Source organism: Dipodomys spectabilis, unplaced genomic scaffold (assembly GCF_019054845.1).
Source record: "Dipodomys spectabilis isolate Male_0828 unplaced genomic scaffold, ASM1905484v1 ptg000174l, whole genome shotgun sequence".
NCBI lineage: Eukaryota > Metazoa > Chordata > Mammalia > Rodentia > Heteromyidae > Dipodomys > Dipodomys spectabilis.
In genome coordinates, this window is record NW_024870851.1 from 4,232,670 (window position 1) to 4,248,694 (window position 16,025).

General features: G+C 38.9%; 1 protein-coding gene across 2 annotated transcripts in view; it reads right to left on the minus strand.

Moving 5' to 3' along the window:
* The window catches only part of Hat1 (histone acetyltransferase 1), a 49,232-nt gene that overhangs the window by 27,557 nt on the left and 5,650 nt on the right, over positions 1 to 16,025 (minus strand). For both annotated transcript variants that reach the window (XM_042694194.1, XM_042694195.1), the window contains 2 exons: positions 9,803 to 9,878; positions 8,016 to 8,136 (listed from right to left, as the gene is read on the minus strand). In XM_042694194.1, coding sequence (XP_042550128.1) covers positions 8,016 to 8,136; positions 9,803 to 9,878 — 197 coding nt within the window. The remainder of the gene's footprint in view (positions 1 to 8,015; positions 8,137 to 9,802; positions 9,879 to 16,025) is intronic.

A 16,025-nucleotide genomic window follows, 5' to 3' on the forward strand; every position in this document is an offset into this window, starting at 1 on the left:
CTTATGTGGTGCTGAGGAATCGAACCCAGGGCCTCATGCATGCAAGGCAAGCGCTCTACCACTGAGCCACCTTCCCAGCCTCAATGTTCTTTATATTTCAGGATAAGCTTAAAACTCTTTTTTTTTTTTTTTGGTCCGGTTGTGGGGCCTGAACTCTGGGCCTGGGCGCTGTCCCTCAGCTCTTCAGCTCAAGGCTAGCGCTCTACCACTTGAGCCACAGCGCCACTTCCGGCTTTTTTCTTTTTGCTTATGTGGTGCTGAGGAATCGAACCCAGTGCCTCATGCATGCAAGGCAAGCGCTCTACCACTGAGCCACCTTCCCAGCTGAGCACAACAGGTCTTTAAAGTTCCTTTTTTTAAAAGCCTAGAGCCTGTGGCTCATTAGTATAATCTTAGTTACTCAGAAGGCTGGGATCTGAGGATCTCAGCTCAAAGCCAACCCAAGCAGAAAAGTCTGAGATTCCTGCACAAAAAGCAGGACTGGAAGTATAGCTCAAGTGGTGGCGTGCCAGCTCTAATCAAAAAAGGTGACTGAGAATGTGAGGCCTTGAGTTCAAGCATCAGTACTGACACACAAAAAATTTAACTGCTGCAGTTATTTAAATTCATTGTTATTTTAAAACCTGAAAGTTTCAAAGTACCTGAGGACTGTTCAACTGGGTACAGCATTGTCAAACATTTGAAAGAACCAAATTTAAGTAAAAATTTATTATAGATGAAATGGCACTTTAAATAATTGTATTTTTTATTAAAGTACATTTGGTATTCTAAAAAGATATGAAAAACTGAAATAAAGTTTCTGTTTTCATCAAAATTATGTTTATTATGTTTATTATATAAATATTCTATAATAGAGAGGGTGGGGCAAAATGGCAGATCAGGAACACCCATGGTTTCTACTCTATAAATGGAAAGAATATGGTAACACAGGTGAGACTAGATTCTGAAGAGACAAAACAAGAACCAAAAACTATGAAAGAAGTGGTGAGGAGGTAAGAAACTGCTGAGAAACAAATCAAGAAGAACAGCAAGGAGTTCAGATTTGGTCCCTCTCTCCCTGACTGAGGGAGGAAAAACTGAAGACTGTTAATTCTATCTTGCTGCAGGAAAAGCCCACACCAGAGCAAGCCTTCACTCTAGTACAGAGATTTTTGAGGCAGCAACTACTTTGGTGTGGGAGGCTAGAGGTGGTAAAGTCAGTCCTAAGAGGTGAAGACAGAGAGGCTGGGAATATGGCTTAGGGATAGAGTGCTTGCCTCGCATGCATGAAGCCCTGGGTTTGATTCCTCAGTACCACATAAACAGAAAAGGCTGGAAGTGGTGCTGTGGTTCAAGTGGTAGAGTTCTAGCCTTGAGCAAAAGAAGCTCAGGGACGGTGCACAGGCCTGAGTTCAAGCCCCAGGACTGGCCAAAAAAAGAAAAAAAGGTGAAGACAGAGAAGAGTTTATGTGTGACAGGGCCCTCTACAGAGAAGCTACATTGTCAGCTTAGATGCCAGGGGTGGCAGTTTTGATACCTGACAATGTCTAGTAATGGAAGGTTTTGATTCCCTGCCAAATCATACAGCAGAGAAGAGACATGGGTGTGGCAGCCCATGTGTCAGAATATATAGTTCAAAACCCCAGGGCAGAGGTGCCATTAGAGGCAGCTGGGACGGCTCTACCTTTCCCAGCTAGAAGAGAATCCCTTTGACTCCACCTTTCCCAGCCAGAAGAGAATTCCTTCTCCTGAGACCAGAGAGAAAATGTAGATTAGAGCCTGAGTTTACAACATGTTCACTGTTCAGGGACTGCTCCCTAACTCCAGGTGCTGACTGTTGAGTAGGAGAAAGCCCTCCCATTGAGACAGACTTCAACTACATGATTTCCAATCTCTGCACACTACAGTCTGTCTGTCTACAGAAAAAGCAGAGACACAACATAGCCAACAACTGAAAACTCATATTTTATTTTATTTAAGCCTGTTTTGTTGTGGTTTTGGTTTGTTTTGTAAACATAGGCCATTTAACTTTTTAGTTTTTACCTTTTAGGATAGGTTCATTTATTCCCTCCTGTTTACTTTAGTTCTGCTTTTTCTTTCCTTCCTTTTCTCTGAAATCATCATGGCCAAATGACAACACCTAATTTCAGTTTTAAGTTGTTTTTTTTTTTTTGTGCTGGCCTTTTGTGTTCAGGAGATAGTACTTTAATACTTGAACCATAGCTCCATTTTTGGCCTTTTTGGTGTTTACCTGGCAATTACGAGTCTCATGGACTCTCCTGCCAGTGCTGAGTTTGAACCAGGATTCTCAGATCTCAGCTTTCTGAGCAGCTAGAATTACAGGTGTGAGCCACTGGCACCTGTCTTAAATTTTAAATCTTATTTTCATCCCCTTTCATACCCCTGACCCATTTATGCTTTCCTTCCATCTATAAGCAAAACTCCTCTTGATTGTATTTTCTTTTATCCCTGTTTCCCTATCCCTAATCTCTCATTACCTACCCCCATCTTGTACAAAAATCAACTACAAATGTATCAAACAACTCAGAGTAAGACCTGAAACATTGAGAAATCTCTGGAAGCTATTATAGGCACAGTTAATTATTTTCTAAATAGGACCCCAATTACCAGAAATCAGGAACAAGAACTGACAAATAGGATTACATCAAATTCAAATTAAAAATGTTTCTACAGTGTAAGAAACAATTACCAAAACCAAAAGACAACCCATAGATGGGAGAAAAATCTTCAACAGCTATTCAACAGCTAAAGTATTAATATCCAAATACACAAAGAGCTAAAAACAGTCTAATAGAAAAAGAACAGCGCCCAAGCTCAGAGTTCAAGCCCCACAACCGACAAAAAAAAAAAAAAAAAGAGAACAATCTAACCAATAAATAAGCAAACTGAGCAACCAGCTGTCAAAACAAGAAATTACTCAAGATGTATTGTACTCATTAACTGACATGTTGAAATAATCCCCCTGTATAACTTCTTAAAGATATATTGTTTTTAATTAGGAAAAAAATCTCATGACTAATGCATGAAGAAATGTTCCAACATCCTTAGCTACAATAGAAATGCAAGTTAAAACTATAGTAAGGTCCCATCTTATCCCAGTGAGAAGGGCAATCACCAAAAAAATAAAAAATGCTGGTGAGAATTTAGAGAAAAAGGAACCCTCACATCTAGTGTAACCACTACATTACGTTTTGACCATATCATTATTAAACATATATTCAAAGGAGAGAGCTGAGTGCTGGTTGTTTACACTTGTAATCCTAGCTACTCAGGAGACTGAAATCTGAGAATCACAGTTTAAGAAAGTCTATGAGACTGGTTTCCTATAAACTACTGAAGAGCCAGAAGTGAAGCTGTAGCTCAAGTAGTAGAGCACTAGACTTGAACAAAAGAAGCTCAGGGACAGCTCAGATCTTGAGTTCTAGCCCCAGGGCAGACAGAAAAAAACAAAGGAAAGTAATCAATATACAAAAAAATTCAAGAATTTACCTGCAGCCAGGTGCCTGTGGCTCATATCTATTAATATTTAGGAGGCTAAGATCTGAGGGTCATGGTTTGAAGCCAACCCAGGTACACAAATCCAAGATTTACCTCCAATTAACCAGAAAAAAATTAAAACTAGAGGCATGGCAAGAATGAAAAAACCTGAGTGAGAGCATGAGGCCCTGAGTTCAAGCCCCAGTACTGGTGGCCCCAAACAAACACATGTGCACACACACAAATAAGAAATGTCCTCTTTACCTGCTTATGTAACTGTAACCCCTCAGTATATCACCTTCATAATATCAATTAAAAAAAAAAAAGCAAGGTTTCATGTTAGCATTTAGATGTATAGCCAATAAAACACCCAATTGCTTGATAAACTAGCATGTCAGCAACATGGGGAGGGAGGGGGGGCTTGAACTCTGGGCCTGGGCACTGTCCCTCAGCTCTTCAGCTAGCACTCTACCACTTCAGCCACAGCGCCACTTCAGGCTTTTTTCTTTTTGTTTATGTGGTGCTGAGGAATCGAACCTAGGGCCTCATGCATGTAAGGTAAGCGCTCTACCACTGAGCCACCTTCCCAGCCCCTGTTCCTCAGCTCTTCTGCTCAAGGCTAGAGCTCTAACACTTGACACAGCGCCACTTCCGGTTTCCTGGTGGTTTATTGGAGATACGAGTCTCAGGGACTTTACTGCCCAGGCTGGCTTTGAACAGCAATCCTTAGATATCAGCCTCCTGAGTAGCTAGGATTACAGGTGTGAGCCAGCTGCCTCCAGCTCAAAGCAGGCTTTTTGAAAAACTTAGAAAATAGAACCTGTTATAAGTATTGCCTATTTATAGTTATCTAATGCACATTAGAATAATACCTTACAAAAAAACTTGACTCTAATGCCAGCATAAAAGGTGACTATAACTCTTGAAAGCATCATCTCTCATAAATGTCAACATTGCCAGTTTTTGCTATTTTTCCTTAGTCCTGTAATAGATCACTTTGTTTGGACCACTGAAGCAATTTGTCTTGAAGGTCCATAAGGTATGAACTTATTGGTGCCCAAGCTCTGCGATCACATTTACACAGCAAGATGTCCATCCCTGATGGCAGAGGAGCCTGACACAGGTAGAGGCTGCACATCTCACAAGTTGTGTGAGCAAACACTCATTGAGGCATGGCAGTGGAATTTTATTCTTCTCTTTTAGCTTCTGTTCATGTGTTTGCTAAACATGTATAGTTGAATCTATATAAGCTAAGTTCAACTCTTTAGCATCTGAAACTCTATTTTCACACTCTTGTATTTTTTGTTGAAATAGTCACTAACCAAAAAAAAAAAGAAAAGAAAAATATCTGCATATTCATGTCAACTGCAGCACTGTTTACAACAGGTAAACAATGGAATCAGAAAAGGTTTTAAAACAACAAATGAACGGATAAAGAAGATATGGTGTGTGTATTCATACATACATACATACATACATATGTAATGGAAAATTACAGACTTAAAGAAAAATGAAATCATGTCATTTGCAGGAAATGGATGTGTTGGGGAGTATTATGTTGAGTAAGATGAGCTAAGCTCAAAAAGCTAATACTGTATTCTCATTCTTAAATGTTAAAGGTAAAAGATACATATACTCATGGACATAGATCTCTCACACACACAAACATACACACACTTATATACAAACACACACAAAAAATATAATTCTAACTATGGGTCTGTGGGAGACTGAAGAGAAGAAAGAAGTGATAAAGAAAGATGAAGGATAAATAACTTTGAAATATGGTATAAATATATAAATATGAATAAGGAACCTCAATGAGCAATAGTGTTTTGCGAGGGCAGGGGAAGGGAAAACTAATAGAATGGATTATTCTGAACAAAAGGTAATATATGCAAATGTGAAATGTCTGTAAAATTAATATATAAAAGAAAAAATGAATGACAGGAAAATAAAATAGGCTCAGATGGGATAGTAGGTACCAACAGAAGAGAAAAGGACTAAAAAAGAGAATAAACAGGAATGGATATAGTCTATGTAGTTTATTTGCAAGTTTGAAAACCAAACAACTAAACCTAGTAACACTATTTTAAGAGGAGGAAAAGGAGAACAATGGTGGGGTGGGAGCATGGAAGGGTTTGGTCAGGATACACTGACTTCATGTGTGGAAATGTCATGATGAACTCTCTTTGTACAACTTATGCCATATGGTAATAACAAAAAGAAAACAAACATCAAAAAGAATATAAGGTTTCAGGCTAGAAATGTGGATTAGTGGTAGAGGGCTTGCCTAGCACGTGTGAAGCTGGGTTCAATGCCTCAGTAGCACATAAACAGAAAAGGCTGGAAGTAGTGTTATAACTCAAGTAGTAGAGTGCTCGCCTTGAGCAAGCCCTAAGTTCAAGCCCCAGGACTGGCAAAAAAAAAAAAAGAATATGTTTCTTTCCCACATTCCTAACTGCAATTCCAAGTTCTAATCTGCCTTGTCTTTAATGCTTACATTTCTATCAAGTCTATTCAAGGCAACACATTTTTCTATCACTCACCTGAAAATTCTGTGTACATTACACATTTCCAGAGTTATTTCTAGATTTTTAGTTATGTGTGACAAGTAGCACCCTTACTACCTAATATGAAAATCTGTACTTTTCCTCTGACTACTGTAACAAATTATCCCAAACTTGGTAACTTAAAGACATTTATTCTCTCTCAATTTGGAGGCATTCTATCATGACAATTTTTCTTTCTTTTTGTCTGAAGTGCTAGACATTTGAACTCAGGGCCTCATGCTTGCTAGGCAAGCAATCCTACCACTTGAACCAAACATGCAAACCTTGTCAGCAAAGTCTAAAGTCAGGACCACTGGGTCATATATAATTAGGGATCTACTTCTCTTTGGAGGCTCTAGATTCTTTTCTTAACTGCAAAAAGCCTTTCAGTTGTTTTTTGGGAGTTTTTTTGGGGGGAGAAGGTAAGACAAGGTTGTTATATAGACCACTCTGGTCTTGGATTCTCAATCCTATGTTCACCCTGCCAAGTACTGGAATTATAGTACACCTGTACCCTTGGTTATTTCTTTCAGCTTCTAATGGCTAGGCATTATTTGGCTTGTGGCCACATCACTTTACCACTATGGTCACACTGCATTCTCCTTTTCTGTCATCATATTTCCTTCTACCTCTTTTTCATAAAGATACATTTAGGGCCTACCAGATATTCTAAAATAGTCTTAATCATATCTACTGTGGGTTTTTTTTTTGCTATGAAGTAGTACTAATGTAGGTTCCAGAGACTAAGAGATATGCTTTGAGAGGCCATTAAGCAGCTACCACAGATACATATGTGTGTGTGTGTGTGTGTGTATTTTCCAGAGACTAAGAGATATGCTTTGAGAGGCCATTAAGCTACCACAGATACATACGCGTGCGTGTGTGTGTGTGTGTGTGTATGTGTGTGTGTGCGCATGTGTGTTGGTCCTGGAGCTTGAACTCAGAGCATGGGTACTGTTCCTGAGCTTTATTCACTCAAAGCTAGTGTTTTACCATTTGAGCCAAAACTTCACTTCCAGCTTTTCTCTTTTTTTTTTTGGTGGTTAATTAGAGATGGAAGTCTCATGGACTTTCCTACCCCAACTGGCTTTGAACTGTGAGCCTTAAATCTCAGCTTCCTGAGTAGCTAGCATTACAGGTATGAGGCTCCAACACCTGCAGGAACACTTTTTTGTTGTTGGTGGTGGTTGTGGGGCTTGAACTCTGGGCCTGGGCACTGTCCCTCAGCGGTTCAGCTCAAGGCCAGGGCTCTACCACTTGAGCCACAACGTCATTTCCAGCTTTTTCTGTTTATGTGGTGCTGAGGAATCAAACCCAGGGCCTCATGCATGCAAGGCAAGCACTCTACCACTGAGCCACCTTCCAAAGCCCTACTTTTTTTTTTTTAATGTCTCATCATTTGCCTCCTTTAGAAACACTTTTCAAATGGTTTTATAATAATCTTAATTACCAATTTTCAATGTCAAAAATTTTATGGAATTAGAAATGCAGCAAAATAAATCTAAAGTATCTATATAAAATAGCATGAAGATATGTGCCTATCATCCTACCACTTAGGAAGAGAGATAGGAGGAACCAGAGTTTATGGTCAGATTGGGGCTACATAGCAAGATATGGTCTCAGAAAAGACAGAAAAGAAAAATTAAGTGTCAAATTTAGGTATTTCCCTCTATCGTTCTAGGGAAGAATTTCCCTGTCCACTACATTTATTTAAAAAAGCTAGGAAATAAACTTCTCATCATAAAAGTGAAGGTTTTATAGAAAAAGTCCACCTAGGAAATATATATGCTAAAGACCATATTCATTTTAGACAACTTACAGGCTTATACTATTTATACGAGGAGGTAAATATTTCCATAACTAAAAACTGAATATGTGATTTAAAAACTTTTGTATTAGCTTTTCCTTCCTCAAACATTAAAACTTTAAAATGTCTCTTAAACTCAACTGGAAAACAGTTTAAAATAAATGTATTTCTGTTCTTACCTCCACACAATCAAAATTTTCATCAACTTTAGATGCATATTCAACACGGAACATTGTTGACAGGCTACCAGCAATATAGTATAACAAGATCTTGAGACCCTTGTAGCCAAAAGCAGTTTCACTGAAATGAAAAAACAAAAGTCACTAATAAAAAAGTATTACCCGCTAGGCTGTGGTGGCTTATGCCTGTAATCCTAACTACTCAGGAGGCTGAGATCTGAAGATTGTGGTTCAAAGCCAGCCCGAGCAGGAAAGGCCATGAGACTGGCACTGTGGCTCAAGTGGTACAGTGCTAGCCTTGAGCTGAAGAGCTGAAGACAGCTACCAGGCCCAGAATTCAAGCCCCACAACCGGGTGGGGGAATGGGGGTGGGGGGAAAGTATTACCCATATTTACACACTGGGGAGCCTCATAGACAGTTTTAATTTAATTTTGTTTTGTGTGCCAGTCCTGGGGCCTAGACTTGGGACCTGAAGGCTTCTTTGAGCTTTTTTGCTCAAGGCTAGTACTCTACCATTTGAGTCACAGCTCCACTTCCAGCTTTTTGGTAAGTTGTAAGAAATTGCCCTGTGTCAGTGTTTCATGCCTATAATCCTAGCTACTCAAGAGGCTGAGATTTTAGGATTGAGGTTCAAAGCCAGCCCAGGCAGGAAAGTCCCTGAGATTTATCTCCAATTAATAACAACAACAAAAAGCTGGAAATAGAGCTGTGGCTCAAGTGGCAGAGCACAAGCCTTGAGCAAAAAAGATAACTGATAGTAGCCAGGCTGAGTTCAAGATCCACTCCCAACACAGGGGAAAAAGGAAGGGAAATCCAAGTAATAGTATTTGTTGTGCTATCCTAATTTTCTATAATCAGAATTTTTTAAAATAAGAATAAAAAGAAAATACTATTTTAATAATACAATGAAGGTACAGGAAATCAAAGAAAGTGCTGAATACTTAGGTAGGTATCTTTAGAGTTGTTTCTAAAAATATATTTTGAATTATTATTTAATTATAGAATAACAACTAGATTTTTCTAGCTGTAGGTGAGTATATGCTATAATAGAAGTAATTTAATTTGATAAGAAATGTACTCATTATCTTGCCCATGTAATTGTAACCCCTCTATACAGTATTTTCACAATAAAAAAAATAGAAATAATTTTACAAAGAAGTAGAAAAAATAAGACAAAAAGCAAGTATGGACTTTAAAACAAGGTTGTCTGAATTTTAATGCTAACCATTCATATGTCCTCTGGCAATTCCAGCAATGTACAATGTAGTAAATAATCCCACAGCTAACGTGGCTATCAGAATTAAATGAAACAATGTGTTTACTGCTCTAAGATGGTAGGTATTATGTAGACTGCTGTCATCTATCTATCTATCTATTATATTCTAATATATATTTTAAAATATATACATAAAAAGATATACATAAAAATATATTTAAAAATATATACATAAAAAAGAACAGTAAAGAAAATAAAATGAGGGGCTGGGAAGGTGCTCAGTGGTAGAGTGCTTGCTTTGTATGCATGAGGCCCTGGGTTTTATTCCTCAGCACCACTTAAGCAGAAAAAAACAGAAAACCAGAAGTGGGCGCAGTGGCTCAAGTGGTAGAGCACTAGCCTTGAGCTGTACAGCTGAGGGACAGCGCCCAGGCCTAGAGTTCAAGCTCCACAACTGACAAAAAAAAAAAAAAGAAAGAAAGAAAGAAAGTGATTTCCAAATCTTAAAGAAGAATGGAAATTTTTCTTATTGCTAAAATCATTTGTCAAGTATTTTACTAAGTTACTTACTCATCCCCAAAGAGTTGATGGGTATACTCAGGAAAGAAAGTTCTAATGTCATTCTCAAGATCTTCAGGAAAACGAACTGTTTAAAAGAATTAAAAATACAGCAATATGAGATAAGCATTTCTACATTAAGAATTTTACTATAGAATACAGCAAACCTTTTTCCTACTTAAAATATCACTTCTCCATTACATGATTTATACTAGATTCTCATGAGATTAGAAAGCAATGAAAATTATTAACTTTGAAAATTTCAAAACATCAACATCTTATAATTCTAGAATTATAAGTCTAGGAATGATACAAACACTTTTATTTAGTTTTTATTGTTCTGTATGTTTAAATGCAATTCAGAGTAAGAAGAAACATAAAAATCTATGACATCTGGAGGGAATAAAGCTATGAATCATATGAAGTCAGAATGTTAAAAGAAATATTCTGAGAACAGATATATCCTGAATTTGATGAACTCACTATCATTCACTATAATGAAGTAACTAGCATTACTTTCTTCTTTCTTTTTTTGTAGAATTGGGGTTTGAACTCAAGGTCTTGTACTTTGGTAGGCACTCTATCACTTGAGCTATACTCACAATCTTTTTGCTCTAGTCATTTTCCAGCTAGGGTCTCACTAACTTTTTGCCTACATTGCCCTTGAACTGTGATCCTCTCAAAGATCTGCCTTGAATTTCTCTCCCAAATAGCTAGAATTACAGACACGTTCTACTATAACCAACGCACATCATTTTGTTTTTTGACTGCTAGATGTCACTAATGCTGTTGCGTTGCCACCCATTCACAGCTCCACTGGAAACAACATTGTGTGGGGCTAGGGATATAATTCAGTGTAGAGTGCTTGCCTAGTACAAGTAGTCCCTAAGTTCAAACACAACAATGTAAACAAATAAATTTAAAATGCTACAATGATGTCAGGTGCTGGTGGCTCATACCTGTAATCCTAGCTACTCAGAAGGATGTAAAAGCTAGAAGTGAAACTGTAGCTCAAGTGATGGAGCGCTAGCCTTGAGCAAAAAGAGTTCAAGCCCCGTAACTGGCACACACAAAAAGCTACAATGACATCCTTATATACAATTTGCTGTATTTGTATACTTAGTAGTAGAAAAACCAGCTTACTGAATTATTTTTCAAAAAGAATAAGCGAGCTGGGCACTGTTGGCTCACACCTAGCTCATACTCCTAACTACTTAGGAGGCTGAGATCTGAGTACTGTAGTTCAAAGCCAACCTGGGCAGGAAAATCCATGAGACTCTATCTCTAATAAACTACAAAAAAAGAAGAAGAAAAAGGAGGATGACGAGAAGGAAGAAGGAAGAAGGGAGGATGAGGAGGAAGAGGAGGAGGAGGAGGAGGAGGGAAAGAAAGAAAGAAAGAAAGAAAGAAAGAAGAAAGAAAGCCAGAAGGGAACAGTGGCTTAAGTGGTAAAGTGCTAACCTTGAGCAAAAGCAGCTCAGGAACAGTGCCCAGACCTTGAGTTCAAGCACACACACACAAGAGTATATAAGTGTTTTTAAATATTTCCGACAGCAGCTATATCAACAGCTTTGTAACCTAAAGGCCTGTGAATAGTATATTCTCAATTGTGATTTCTACAAATATAAGATAGAGATGGGTATTTTTTGTTACTTTTATTTGTATTTATGAGAACTGATATTACCATTTTCCTGATATAATTTAACTTATGATAAACAAAAACTTTTATCAAAAAAGCTCATAATCATGGCTGGAGCTAATACATAACTCAAATGGTGATTTTCTAACATAATCTTTAAAACATGGTTATGAAAGTTAAGGCAAAACTACAGTTATAAAAGTAAAAAGAAGATTAAAAACTGTTCCAGTCTACTGGAGATGATAAAGGAGATAACCATAAACAACTGCAAACCATGATTTTAATTTAGGGACTGCCAAGAGCTGGAGGGTAAGGTAAATGAAGATTTACTACTTATCTGGTACTATTTTAGAAATAGTAGTGTTGGGGATTGGGAAGGTGGCTCAGTGATAGAGTGCTTGCCTTGCATGCATGAGGCCCTGATTCCTCAGCACCACATAAGCAGAAAAAGCCGGAAGTGGTACTATGGCTCAAGTGGTAGAGCACTAGCCTTGAGCTGAAGAGCTGAGGGACAGTGCCCAGGCCCAGAGTTCAGGCTCAACGACCCACCAAAAAAAAAAAAAAAACAGTAGTGTTGGTAGCACACTATAAAAGCTATTAGCTACCTAATTATAGACTTGAAAACTGATAAAAATGAGCCGTATGCCAGTGGTTCATGCCTGAATCCTAGCTACTCAAGATACTGAGCTCTGAATACCACCATTCTAAGTCAGCCTGGACAGAAAAGTCCCTGAGACTCTTATCTTCAACTAACCAAAATTTTGGAAGTAGAACTGTGGCTCAAGTGGTAGAATGCCAGCCTTGAGCAAAAGAGCTAAGGAACAGTGCCCAAATCATGAGTTCAAGGTTCAGTGCCAGCACATACACACACAAAAAAGTAAAATTAAAAAAAGATTTACTCTTCCTACAATAAACTACTCCACAGCATCCATTCCCTATGCAAAAGGGTACCTATCGGGGCTGGGAAGGTGGCTCAGTGGTAGTGTGCTTGCCTAGCATACATGAGGCCCTGGGTTCAATTCCTCAGTACCACATAAGCAGAAAAAAGCTGGATGTGGTACTGTGGCTCAAGTGGTAGAGCCCAGAGTTCACACCCCATGACCAACCAAAAAAGAAAAAAAAAAAAAAAGGGTACCTGTCAACATATGGAATGTGAAAAATCTGCTACAAGTGAAGCAATAAACCTTAACTGCATTATTGGTATGTGATCAAAAGTTAAATTACTCCATTCTTAGCACTTTACCTGTCACATAAATTTCAATAAATATTTGGTCAAAGAGGGTACAGATAAGGAAGAATGAAGTGTAAGAGAAATATCAAAGACTGGTTTGAGGAAACAAAGGTATCTGCTACTGACTGGAAAAGTTAGAATGGCCAGACATGTAATATTTGTTCATATATATGAATTTAAGGTGCACAAACTGGGTTTTGATATAGGAAAATATATACATACTTGGAAGTTTTTCCTAAAATTTCCCTGCACATCACAAATAAATATAAACAATAAAACCAAGTGTGTTGGCACATGCCTGTGAGCCCATCTACTCAGGAGGCAGAGACAAGAGGATAACAAGTTCCAGGCCAGCATATGGGTTAGTGAGACTTGATTTCAAAAACAAATATATAAATAAACATTACGGGGCATGCCTCAAGTGGTAGAGTGATTATTGTCAGGTGCAAAGCCCTGCACTCAATCCCTAGTAGGGCAAGGAAGAAGATGAAGAGATCACAATTATAATAGCTACAAAATAGATAAAATGCTTAGGAATAAACTTAATAATTATCTATGAATAGTTTATAATTCTATAAATAAACATTAAAGAGGCCTGAAAAGACATTCTTACTACTAAAAACTGTAAGGATTCTGCACAGCTTAAGCTGAAAATATAACAGAATCTCAATTTAAGAAAATAAACAAAAATTCTCTTGGGAACCTAATAAAAAGGTTCATATGGAAAAATAACAGATAAAAGAAAACTCTTAAAATAAAGAGTTGTGGGGCTGGGAAGGTGGCCCAGTGGTAGAGTGCTTACCTGGCATGCATGTAGGACTGGGTTCAATTCCTCAGCACCACATATATAAAAAAAGCCAGAAGTGGTGCTGTGGCTCAAGTGGTAGAGCACTAGCGTTGAGCTGAAGAGTTGAGGGACAGTGCCCAGGCCAAGAGTTCAAGCCACACGACCAACAAATAAATAAATAAATAAGAGTTGCAAGGAATATATGGAAGACCCACTGTGCACTATTGACTTGTACACTTTTTTTTTTTTTTTTGGTCAGTCGTGGGTCTTAAACTCGGGGCCTGGGCACTGTCTCTCAGCTGTTCAGCTCAAGGCGAGTGCTCTACCACTTGAGCTACAGCGCCACTTCTAGTTTTTTGGTGGTTAATTGGAGATAAGAGTCTCATGGACTTTCTCCTGCCCAGGCTGGCTTTGAACCAGGATCCTCAGATCTCAGCCTCCTGAGTAGCTAGGATTATAGGTATGAGCCACCGGCACCAGGCTGACTTGTGTACTTTTAAATGATAAAGATTTAAAAGCTGGGAGCAGAGGTGCCCACCTGTAGTCTCAGCTATTTGGGAGGCTGAGGGAGAAAGATCACACATACACCGGGAGTTTGAGCCTGTTTAAACAGTGAGACCCCCATCTCAAAAAACATCTCAAAAAACAAAATTTAGGGGTTTTTAAACCACAATTTTAAAGTTTCCTTTAAAAAAAAGGAAACATCTTGATCTCATTAATGATTATATAAAATACAAATTAAAATAAGAAAACTTTTTCATTCACGTCAAGAGGGACAGGGGTTTTGTGTTCTGCTTTAAAATATGCAGTACTGACAAGGAAATAGGTAAATACTGGCAAAAGTATGAATATTATTTTGGAAGGCAATTTGACAAAAGGAACTTAAGTACAATATGTTCATTCATTTTCATCTAGCACAATGATTCTCAGAAGGGGGAAACTAAGGTTAGATTCATTATCCCGATGTTTGACAATATCTGGTGATATGTTTAGTAGTTAAAATTGGAGAAGTATTACTGGCATCCAGTGTGTAGAGACTAGGAGGAACATGATGGTAAACCTAATACAATGTATTAGACGGCCCATTAAAAAACAGTCAATAGCCTGGCGCAGGTGGCTCGTACCTATAATCCTAGCTATTCAGGAAGCTGAGATTTGAGGATCTGGTTCAAAGCCAGCATGGGCAGGAAAGTCAGTAAGACTCTTATCTCCAATAAACCACTAAGAAAACCAAAAGTAGCACTATGGCTCAAGTGGTATAGTACTAGCCTTGAGCTGAAGACCTGAGGGACAGCACTCAGGCCCAGAGTTCAAGGCCCACAATCAAAAAAACAAAAACAAAACCAGTCAATAAGCCTGGTGCTGGTGGCTCATGCCTGTAATCCTAGCTACTCAGGAGGCTAAGATCTGAGGATCACAGTTCAAAGCCAGCCCGGGCAGGAATGTCCCTGAGATTCTAATCTCCAATTAACCACCAGAAAACTGGAAGTGAAACTGTGGGTCAAATGGTAGAGAACTTGCCTTGAAATGAAGAGCTCAGGGACAGCACCCAGGCCTAGCATTCAAGCCCACAACCAACCAAAAACAAAACAAAACAGTCAATAGTGGTAAATTGGAGAAATTCACCCTAACATTTCAATTTGTAGTCAGATTAGACATTCACACATATATGTTATAAAATTATTGTTTTAATTTCTGCACCAGTCCTGGGGCTTGAACTCAGGGCTGAGGTGCTAATCCTTAGCTTCTTTTACTCAAGGCCAGCACTCTACCACTTGAGCCTCAGAGCCACTTCCAGCTTATTCTGAGTAGTTTACTAGAGGTAAGAGTTTCACAAACTGTCCAGAATGGCTTCAAATGGGAATCCTCAATCTCAGCCCCCTGAGTAGCTAGGATTACAGGCATGAGCCACCAGCACCCAGCTAAAAAGGCCTTTTTTTTGGTTGGTCATGGGGCTTGAACTTTGGACTTGGGCACTGACCCTCAGCTCTTCAGCTCAAGGCTAGCACTCTACTACTTGTGCCACAGCGCCACTTCCAGCCTTTTCTGTTTATGTGGCGCTGAGGAATCAAACCCAGGGCCTCATCCATGCGAGGCAAGCACTCTACCTTCCCAGCCCTAAAAATGCTTTTTTTTTCCCAGTCCTTGGGCTTGAACTCTGGGCCTGGGTGCTGTCCCTAAGCTTCTGAGCTACTGCTCTACCACTTGAGCCACACTGCTACTTTTGGCATTTTTTAGTAGTTTACTGGAGATGAGAGTCTCACAGAGATTTTTTTTAACACATAATTTGACATGAATCTATATGTAGTCACAGAAAACTGTATTTAAGGTCTTGTTAACCTACCTAAAAAAGCAGCTACACAACAGAATCCTTGTTTTAGAAAGGTTAATATATGGGGGTTGGGAAGGTGGCTCAGTGGTAGAGCGCTTGCCTCACATGTATGGGTTTGATTCCTCAGCACCATATAAGTAGAAAAAGCCAGAAGTGGCACTGTGGCACAAGTGGTAGAGTGCTAGCCTTGAGCTGAAGAGCTGAGGAACAACACCCGGCACCGGTGGCTCACACCTGTAATCCTAG